At 43.5% G+C, this 11,066-nt stretch overlaps 1 protein-coding gene across 1 annotated transcript in view; it reads right to left on the bottom strand.

The window, feature by feature from the left end:
• The window catches only part of ZDHHC3 (zinc finger DHHC-type palmitoyltransferase 3), a 56,579-nt gene that overhangs the window by 25,039 nt on the left and 20,474 nt on the right, over positions 1 to 11,066 (bottom strand). The window contains exon 2 of the mRNA XM_042782158.1: positions 3,463 to 3,587. Within this exon, the coding sequence (XP_042638092.1) occupies positions 3,463 to 3,587 (125 nt within the window). The remainder of the gene's footprint in view (positions 1 to 3,462; positions 3,588 to 11,066) is intronic.

Below are 11,066 nucleotides of genomic sequence, written 5' to 3'. Positions count from 1 at the left end.
GGTCAATGACATGAGACAAAGTATATGTGAACTGCTGTATGAAAAGTGAATTTACTCTGTAAATCTTCACCCAAATCCTAATTAAAAAAAAAAAAAAAAAATCATACAGTGCTATATACATTTTACCAGCAATCATAACCATAACATCTGTAAAGAAAGACAAACAACAAGAAGCTAGCAGGGGCTCTAAGCAGCCCATGACTTTCTCAGCTTGTTGTTGATGGAGCATATGAGCCAGGGATGGAAGTGAGGATGGAAGTGAATCCTGGCCAAGGTCAGAGGTCTCCCTGCCTCTTTGTACAAAAAGAACCTAATGCACAAGCCTAACACTTCAGTTTTCCACAACAGCATAAATGGTTATCTCCACAGGATTTCTAAATGCCTCCATGGATCTCATGAATAAGAGACTCAAACCCAGGATGCAAGTAGCCAGGGTTCCAGGGTGCCTGTCTCAAGAGACAGACCCATGTATACCTACAGGGCAGGAAGGAGCACTGACACGGGCTGGTCTGGGTATGCTCGTGATATATCCCAGAGCTCAGAGGTGATCTCAGAAGGCTCTGGACTCCCCGAGGAGGAGAGAGATCAAAAACCTGGGCACAGACATGGGTACACACCTTCATCTTTGCCTGAGCAGGCAAGACTGACACTGACTTTCCCCAACCGGATAACAGGCTGCTCAGCTCAACCAGTCACAAACAACCCAGCTCTGTCTGGAGTGTTGGCGTTCTGTTTATCCCAAACTGCGAGCCCCCAGATGGCTTGGGCCACCTGTGTGCCACCACAAAAGAGCAGTTATCAGCACACGCGTCCTGAGGCAGGAATGGGCAACTCACAGGCATCCTCACTTGAGTTCATCTGAATCAGCAACTCTTGTTTTTGTTCAAGCTGATTTGTTTACTAGCACTCAAAAATACCTCCCTTGGATCATCCTGGGGAGAGAGGCGGGTAGGAGGTGGTGAGGAAAATGCCAGGCAGGGGAGGTGGCCTAGGACTCAGGCAGGGAAGAGAAAAAAACCACTGTGGTGTCCCCAGAAGTTCTTTCTAACAAAGTTAATACCTCTTGTTTTGGTCCAGCCTTTACAAAGCCAGCATCTGCCCAACTCCTCACACATTCTCCATTAACAAAGAGCTTCCGCTTATTGAGCTAGGTGACTTACAGTGATTCGTATTTAATCTTCACAGCAAACAAGAGAGGAACAACTCTTATTTCACTCTTTTCACAGAGGAAGAAGCTGAGGTTCAGAGAGGTGCAGTGAGTGGCCAAAGGTCCCACATTGTGGCAGAGATAGTGCTAGACTTCTAGACTTCCCGTGTTAACCTTCCCAGCTTCAGGCCACAGCCCGCTCCACCCCACTGGGCTGCCTGAGAAATCACATAAGCACACTGGGCCTTTTCATTTGGGGGATGCTTAGAAAACAGCTGGCTCTCAAGCCTCTGGGTGGCAGGAAAAGACTATACTGACATCTCCATCTCAGGCACAAGGAGCAAGTCATGACTTAGTTTCTAACATAGATCTGAGATGCAAGTTCACTCACAGACAGAAAACCTTATAAGAGACAGTAATCACCCTGGGCCCTTTCCCAAGCTACATGAAGCAGAATACCCACAGAGGCAGACTCCTTGCCCTCACTCTCAAGCAGGTGGAATTTAGTTGGAGAGATCTTCAAGTCTTTCTCAAACATTTAGGAAGGTAGACACTGTTCTGGTTACCTAGTACCGCTCTGATAGGAAAATATACCACAAATAGGATGGCCTTAACAAATAGGAGTTTATTCTTACAGTTTGGAGGCTTTAAGTCCAAGTTCAAAGTGCCAGGCTCTAGGGACTGGGTGAAAGCCCCTCAACCTTGGGGTCCAGCTCTGCCTCTTGCTCCTGGCCCACTGGAGCTAGAGGCATTTCTTCACTCAGACAGCTGCTGCTGCTGAGGCTGAGAAGCCCCAAGGTTGACAAGTGAACAGGCACAGTCCCAATATTACCAAACCACACAGCAGGCCATTAACTTAAGTCCATTATAAGTCCCAAGGTTGGCAGAGCATAGCAGGCTGCTGAGCAATGACACGGCTACATGCAGGGTCCAAGCATGCCATAGGCCAGAGACCACTCTCAAAGCTGCTGCTTATATATGGGAAGCAGACTACATACCCAAAGGCAGCTACTCAGCTGCTTGTGGTAGATCCCACCATGGAGTTGACTGCTAGTCTCATCATAAGAAGTAACTACCACCAGCAGCCACTCAACCAGGCCCAGCCAAGTTGACGCACAAACCTAACTACCACAGACACACACAATTATATAAAGTTACAAGAGTCAGCCCCAAGCTGGACTTCTAGTGGAAGGAGCCCTGGACATTGACTCAGAACCACTGGGACCCAATCCTGTCTCTAGTACTCACCAGCTGTGTCACCTTGGAGATGTCACTTAACCCCTTTGAGCCCTAATTTCCTCATCTAGGGAGAAACATTCCTATAGCAATTCTTATCTATAGGGCTGATCATGAGGACTTGAGTAAGCTGACTGATGATGAGACAGGATTGGAGGGGCCTGGGACACAGTAAGTAGTTAAGAGCTGTTTATGGATTCAGATTGCTGAGACTGTTGTCCTTTGACAGGTGGGCAGTGAGGCCCACACAGCAATGCTACCCTTCAGATGCTCTGATCTCTCCTACAGCCCAAATGGCTCCCCAGCCTCCGACTGATGAGTGTGTCCTCCTGACATCAGGAGCAAGTCCATTCCCCCACAACATCTCCCCACCGCAGACACACACCAGTCTGAAACAGACACAGAGGGACATTTTTGTATTTTTGTACTTTAGCATTTAAAGTTAAACTTTCACCTAATACATAGTGCAATATATAATTGAAATCTTCTAGTCAAGAAGAATCACAAGAACAAAGAAACCTCAAAACCAACAAAAGATTACCACAGATAAGATAAGGAAATGGCTTTTTTTGGTTGAATTCCACACACTGCCATAACCTCTAGAGGTTCTGTTTTGCTTTAAGGAAAAGCCTCCATTCAAGGACAACTCCTTCATTTATCTGTAAAATATAAATGAATAAAGCCAACCTCTTAAATATGTAAGTACCAGACAGCCACAATTTCCTAGTTTTCTCTCTTTGTGACTTCGTAATAAAGCTGTGAGGTAGGAAGAGCAGGGATTGCCTTGGTTTTAGACACGGAACCAAAGGCAGAGACAAGGGCCTGCCCAAGGTCCTATGTCACATGTAGCAGAGTCCCCAAACCAAATGACCTTTCTAATCTAGTGAGCTCACTGGGACTGGAGGGAGACTTATAATTAGTACTTTATACCCAGAGCAGGGGATGCTCAGAGGTCCTGTTGCTGACTTGGCACCTGTAGGAGAGGTGTGTGCTACTCCAGAGTATGGGAGGGAGGAGAAAGAGGTGGGTGGAAGGTGAGGGGAGAAAGCGAGCAGGAAGTGAGCCCAGGTGGGCTGTACCTGCAGTGGTGGGCCCGGTCAGGTTTGATGCTGCAGCACTTGGGACACTTGTACACCACCTGCCCAGGTTTCAGCTGTAAACTCTCGATGAATTCTTTAGTGGCATTTCCTTTGGGCACTGCCCCCTGCAAGAAAGAGGAAAGGGTTAGACTGGGTGTTCCACCAGCTCTCATGTTGCATGGTGGAAACAGTCATTTGAAAGCAGCAACCACCCACACATGGATAGGACATACTGATCCCAAAAACATGCAGACTGTTCAGAATTATGATACTGATGGATATTTACTGACAAAGAGAAAATGCTATTAGGGCCACATTAACTTCCCTGATTAATTTTCTATACCAAAAAAAAAAAAAACCCCACCAAACTCACTGCCGTCGAGTCGACCCCGACTCATAGTGACCCCTCACTGGGTTTCTGAGTCATTATCTCTATGAAAGTAGATTGCCCAGTCTTCCTTCTGAGGAGTGGCTGGTAGGTTTGAACTACCAGCCTTTTGGTTAGCAGTCAAATGCCTTAGGCACTATGCCACCAGAGGTCCTACTTTACTATACAAGACAGATAAATTGTTCCCAATTAACTTCTGCTTCCATTTTACTCAAGCTGTTTTAATTGAACCTATTTATTCCTATGTAAGTATTACAACGAAGATTTGACTCCCCAACTATTTTTTTAATCTATATCAAATTTTCCATAACAGCTTATACCTTTGTGAGTTTTCACTGGTGAGTAAGTAACCTGTCTACCAAGGCCAGCTTTCCCAGATAAAAATTTACAGTTCTAAATTTTAGTGGGTTCTGTTTAAACGGTAATCAAGTTAATTAATTATTGACAAGTGCTATTTGTTATGAGGGAGCTCTGGTAGTGTAGTGCCTAAGGCACTTGACTGCTAACCAGAAGGCTGGCGGTTCAAACCCACCAGTCACTCCTCGAAGGAAGATGGGGCAATCTACTTCCATAGTGATACTGCCTCAGAAACCCAAGGAGGGGTCGCTATGAGTCAGGTCTGACTCGACGGCACATAACAACAACAACATTTGTTATGAAGGACTGGTGATCTGTTTTTAGTTCTTAGTGAATCACTAGCAAATGTGAGCAACTGCTCTCAGATATTGGACTTGCTCTCCTGACCAGAACTGTCCTCTGATTTGCTAGTCACCTCTTCCAGGATGTTTGTGATTACTCTGATTATTCTAACAGTACATATTAAAAATATTAGGTTCCTCTTTAATAATTTTTATACAAATTGTTCCATGCCATTGGTTACGATTTTTACAGTCTATTAGTATTGTCATTATTTCCATTCTGTCTGTTCTGTTTCCATTGATCTAGCTTCCCCTCCCCTCCTTGGCTTCTCACCTTTGTTTCTGGGTAAATATTGACCGTTTGGTCTCATGTATTAATTGTTTCAGGGAGCACATTACTCATGGGTGATACTGTTTATTTTATAAACCAATCTATTATTTGGCTGAAGGGTAACCTGCAGAAAGAGCTTCAGTTCCATGTTTACAGGTTATCTTGGATGACAGTGTTGAGGATTCCTCTAATCTTTTTCGGTCCAGTTGGTCTGGACTCTTAAGAAATTTGAGTTTTGCTCTACATATTTCTTCTATTCTATCTTGGACCTTTTATTGTATCCCTGGTCAGAATGGTCAGTATTGGTAGCTGGGCACCATCTAGTTCTGGTCTCAGGTTTGAAGAGGCTGTAGTTCATATGGGCTATTAGTCCCGTGGATTGGTTTCTTCTCTGATCTTTTGATTCCCATCGTTCTTTCTTGCTCTGTCCAAGTAGGGACCAACAGTCGTATCCTGATGGGCATTTATAAGCTTTTAAGACCCCAGATGCCACTCACCAAACTCAGATGTAGAATGTTATGTTTGTGAACTATGCTACACTAATTGATTAAACTTCCTCCCCAAGACTATGGTCCCAAGGCCCTTGAGCCAATAAATCAATCCCATGAGTTCTTTGGACATGTCTAGAAAGCCTTTGTGCCCCCTATGTAGTTTGTTATATATGTGGATATATATACAGTACACACAAACATGTATATACATGACTATAGATACACCTATACACGTATGTGCTTTTACTTGTGTGTGCCTTTCTATATGCATGTATGCCATATCTACCCATGTTACTGCACACATATTTCTTGGTTATATTTACTACTGTTGCAAAATTGTACATGCTATAGCATTTATCATACTTGTCCGTTTTTCTCCTGTTGTTCTTAGTGTCTTTATTTACCTTGGTCATGTTCTGTTGACTTTACCCATATGTGGTCCTGTCTTTCTCATCACCAAAAGTAACAAGTGACTTCCTTTCCCTCACTTCCTTGGTAACCAATAAAAAACTTTGCTTTCTATGTGTATAACTACTCTTGATTTTTTTATAATGGTGGTACCATACAGTATTTGTCTTTTCATGAGACTTATTTCACTCAGCATAATGTCCTTTAGATTCATTCATGTTTAAAAGATGTTTCACAGAGTCCTCATTATTTTTTATAGTTGTGTACTTATTCCACTTTATGTGTATGTACCACAGTTTGTAAATCCATTCATCCATTGATGGGCACTCAAGATTATTTCTATCTTTTTGCTATTGTGAACAATGCAGCAATGAATATAGGTGTGCATATGTCTATTTGTGTCACTGCTCTTATATCTCTAGGATATATGGGATTGCTGGATCATAAGGTATTTCCATTTCTAGCTTTTTGAGGAACAATCATAGTATTTTCCATAATGGCTATACCATTTTACAATCCCACCAACAATGTATAAGGGTTCCAGTCCTCCTGTTACCTCACCAGCATTTGTTGTTTTCTGTTTTTTTGATCACTGCCATTTTTTGCAGGGGTGATATGGTTTAATCTCTAAAATATATAGAAAACTTCAATAACTCAGCAACAAAAAGACAAACAATCCAAAGAGGACATTCAAGTGGCCAACAAATACATGAAAAGATTCTTGAAATCGTTAGCCATTGTTGTTGTTGGTGACTTTTGCCACTGAGTCAGAGCTGACTCATAGCGACCCCTCCTTGGGTTTCCGAGGCCGTATCTCTATGGAAGTAGATTGCCTAGCCTTCCTTCCATAGAGTAGTTGGTGGGTTTGAACCACCATCCTTCTGGTTAGCAGTGAAATGGCTTAGGCAGTATGCCACCAGAGTTCCTGTCTATAGTTTCTCTTTTTACCCTCTTCATAAAGTCTTTTGATGAGTATAAGTATTTAATTTTTAGGAGATCATAATTATTTATTTTATCTTCTATCATTTTGTGCATTTTAAATTTTGTGTGATAGGCTACTTATTCTGAAAATTAGGTCCCTTAGTTTTGACCCTAAGGAGCTCTGGTTGTGTAGTACCACCAGACTGCTAACCAGAAGGCTGGCAGTTCAAATCCACCAGCCACTCCTTGGAAGGAAGACTGGGCAGTCTACTTCCTGAGGAGGGGTTGCTGTAAGTTGGAACCTACTCAATGGCAGTGAGCTTGGCTTCATTTGTTGGTTTATGATGGATCTGATGTGGTAAGTCAATCAGTTGTAAGAGGATTAGGGGGGGATGCAACACCCTTAATCCCATTACAGCCCTGATCTGATGTTAAGGGGAGTTTCCTTGGGATGTGGCCTGCAACACCTTCCATCTTACAAGAGATAAAAGGAGACAGAATTGAGAGAGATAAGGACCTAATACCATGAAGTAGGGAGCTCTGGTAGCTTAGTGCCTAAGGCACTTGACTGCTAACCAGAAGGCTGGTGGTTCAAACCCACCAGTCACTCCTTGGAAGGAAGGTTGGGCAATCTACTTCTGTAGTGATACCACCTCGGAAACCCAAGGAGGGGTTGCTATGAGTCGGATCCAACTCGACGGCACATAACAACAACAACAACCATCAAGTAAGAAGAGCAGGGAGCAGAGTGCATCCTTTAGACCCAGGGTTCCTGTGTTGGGAACCTCCTAGGACCAGGAGACACAAAGAAAAAAAGCCTTCTCCTAGAGCTGGCACTCTGAATTCAGACTTCTAGTCTCCTAAACTGTGACAGAATGTATTTCTGTTTATTGGAGCCATCTACCTGTGGTATTCCTGTTATAGCAGCACTAGATAACTCAGGCAGGTGGTTACTTTATATCTGATCACAAAACAGGTGATGACTACATTTGTGTAGGGGGTACAGTTGCCAACAAAAGGGTGACAGGAGTAGTGAACATTGCAGAACAAAAATGAAGGGGGCCAAGGATGCCATCCTGGGAAACTCCACTTGCCTGGCCCAGCTCCCAAGCAAGAATGTGGCCTGCCACTGGGGCAAATCACAGCTATGGGATGGGACTGGGCATGGCCGCTGTTTCAGGTTTATGTGACACCCAGCTCTCTCCTCCCCAATGGACATCCATGAGATATCATGATCAGGGAAGTTAATGCAACTTCAAGACAACAGACCTTGGCTGTCCCAGAGACCTCAATGGGTCCAGTGTGAGCAAGCATGTGGTTTATTAGGGCAGACAGATGGAGATTTAAGAGTTGATAGAGCATCCCTGGTCTCCTCAGAGTGGGGCTGATGGACTATAACAGGCCAAGTGAAGGGCTCCCAGTGTACAGAGGTTGAGGTCTGGAAGTCAGAACCTTTCCTATAAAAGGATTCTGGGAAAGGAAAAGCCAGTGAGGAAACAGAAAAATCTTTAAATGCTGAGAGTGCAAGGGATCTGTGGTTTTGTCTTTTAATAAGAAAATGACCACAGAGGATAAAGATTCTAGCTAAGGAAATTGCAAAGCTAAATCAATTAATAACTGTCTCCTGAAAGTTTATACTGTGCTGAACACTGTGGGAAGTATAAAGAAGTGATGTGGCTTCCAACAGTGGGTAGGGTGGGTAGGCAGAGACACAGATGCATAAACACAGTAAGGGGGCTGAGGCTGAGCACCTGATGGAAGGCTCAGCCACTGGTGGTTCAGGAGCTTGGGAGAGTGGGTTGTTGTTGTTGTTGTGTGCCATCGAGTCAGACCTGACTCATAGCGACCCCTCCTTGGGTTTCCGAGGCAGTATCACTACGGAAGTAGGAATGCCCAACCTTCCTTCCGAGGAGTGGCTGGTGGGTTTGAACCGCCAGCCTTCTGGTTAGGAGTCAGGTGCCTTAGGCACTATGCTACCAGCCTTTGGGAGAGTGGGAGGGCTGAGGAATTCCAGGAGGAACTTGGACCTGAGGGTGAGCAGAATCCTGGTGGATCATGAACTGGAGAGGAGCACCTGAAAGGAGGAGCACTAGCCCTAAGATAAGCCTACAGACAGCTAGCACATTGAGGGAGACAATGAGCAGAGCAGAATAGGACCAAGAGGGCGTGTGTAAGGGTCTCTTCTCGGCAGGAGAGAAAAGTTTAGCACTACAGTTCAATTATGGAAATATTTTCAGCTTGTCCCAAAAGAGGCCCTGGGGTGACTCTAGGGGTCTCCAGACCAGTAATGCACCTAGCCCTCCACCTGTTCCTGGCCTCTTCTCTTTGCTGAGCCTGGTGAAAGACGGAAAGGCAGTCCTGGCCCTCTGAGAGCTCACTGCTCAGCCCACCTCTCCTTGGCTGAACTTCTATTGCCACGAGCTCTTACCCTTCCTTCTCTTGCCCAGGCAAGGACATACTCATTCTTGAGATGGGCACTGATTTGTCAGTTGGAGCCAGGACACACTTCCCCAATGGTCTGTGTTGAGGATGAGGGTCCAAAAGCTCATGGTGTGCAGGAGACAGGGAGGTGTGTGTGTGTGTGTGTGTGTGTGTATGAATGAATGGGAAAAAAGACAAAGATACAAAAGTATTAATGGTTATTGCATGGTAGGATCACAGGTAAACTTTTTTTTTTACTCTATTTCTTAAATGGTCTATTTTGAACATGTGGTTTTTATAATAAGGAAAAAAGCCATTAAGCACACAAGCAAAAAAAGAAAAATGAAACAAGATCCATACTTCATGCCATACACAAAAACTAACTCCAGATGGTTCAAAGACTTAAATATGAAACCTAAAGCTATAAAGTTCCCAAAGGAAAAAATAAGGGCAAATTTAGGGGCCCTCATTTATGGCATAAATAGATGATCAAGCATGACCCAAAATGCACAAACAGCTGAATATAAACTAGATGAACGGGACCTTCTAAAAATTAAAATTTTTATGTGCTTCCAAAAGTCTTCTCCAAAAGTCAAAAGAGAACCTACAGATTGGGAAAAAATATTTGGCAATGATGTATCTGACAAGGGACTTATTTCTAAAATTTATAGAAAACGCCAACACCTCAACAACAAAAAGATTAACAATCCAATTAAAAAACGGGCAGAAGACATGAATGGACACTTCACCAAAGATGATATTCAGGTGGCCAGCAAATACATGAAGAAATGCTCATGATCATTAGCTACCAGAGAGATGTGAATCAAAACAATAATTAGATATCATCTCACCCCAGCACTAATGGCAAAGTTCAAGATAAAATAACAAATGCTGGCGAGGATGTGGAGAGATTGGGACTCTCATACACTGCTGGTGGGACTGTAAAAGGATACAACCACTGTGGAAAGCACTATGGCAATTCCTTAGAAAGCTGGAATTAGAAATACCATTTAACCCAGCAATCCCATTGCAAGGTATATATCCTAAAGAAGTGAGAGCCAGGACAAGAACAGATACATGTATAACCACGTTCTCAGTAGCACTATTTACAATAGCAAAAAGATAGAAACAACCTATATGCCCATCAACAGAAGAATGGATAACCAAACTATGGTACACACATACTATGCAACACTAAAGAATAACATAGAATCTGCAAAACACCACATAACATGGATGAACTTGGAAGACATTACGCTGAGTGAAAATAAGTCAGTCACAGAAGGACATACGTACTGTATTAGTTCACTATTGTAAAAAGTCAAGGAAAGGTTTATATATGGAAGGAAACGTTCTTTGTTGGTTACCAGGGTTGGGAGGGAAGGGGAAGGAACACTACAAAAAAAAAAAAAAAAAAAGCACTGACCCGTGATATTTTAGTTTTGTGTATTTCACTGTACATAAATTATATTTCAACAAAATGTATTAAAAAAAAAAAAACACTTCAGAAGACAGCTACCAAGGTAGAAATATCACCAAAACTTTCCTGAAGTTTGTGACTGGAAAGCTATTATAGTCTCATCTTGAGAAAGCCAGGGGCCTCCCAGGGAGGCAGAGTAAAGGATCAGGGTCTCAAGTCCTCATGAAGGCAAGGTGGAGCCCAGACCACCAAGTGGGAGGGAGATTTCAAAAGGGGCTTGGGAAGGGCACTGGCCCAGGCATAGAAGAGGGTTGCACAAAAGCCCAGAGGTCCTTATTAAATCTCTTCAATGTGAAAATTAATTGAGTATGGGCAATTGTGTGACCTTTATGGATCCTGATGCCACAAAACCACAACTAGAAGTCACTATTATCACATATTGTTGTTGTTAAGTGCTGTCGAGTCGTTTCTGACTCATAGCGACCCCATGCACAGCAGAACAAAACACTGCCCGATCCCGCGCCAGCCCCACAATCTCTGCTATACTTGAGCCCATCATCGCAGCCACCGTGTCAATCCATCTTGC

This window comes from Orycteropus afer, unplaced genomic scaffold, assembly GCF_000298275.1.
Source record: "Orycteropus afer afer isolate SDZICR_OR568_19922 unplaced genomic scaffold, OryAfe1.0 scaffold00250, whole genome shotgun sequence".
NCBI classification, from domain to species: Eukaryota; Metazoa; Chordata; class Mammalia; order Tubulidentata; family Orycteropodidae; genus Orycteropus; species Orycteropus afer.
Note: the sequence above shows the minus strand (reverse complement) of the source record. Positions and strands in the feature narration are given on the sequence as shown.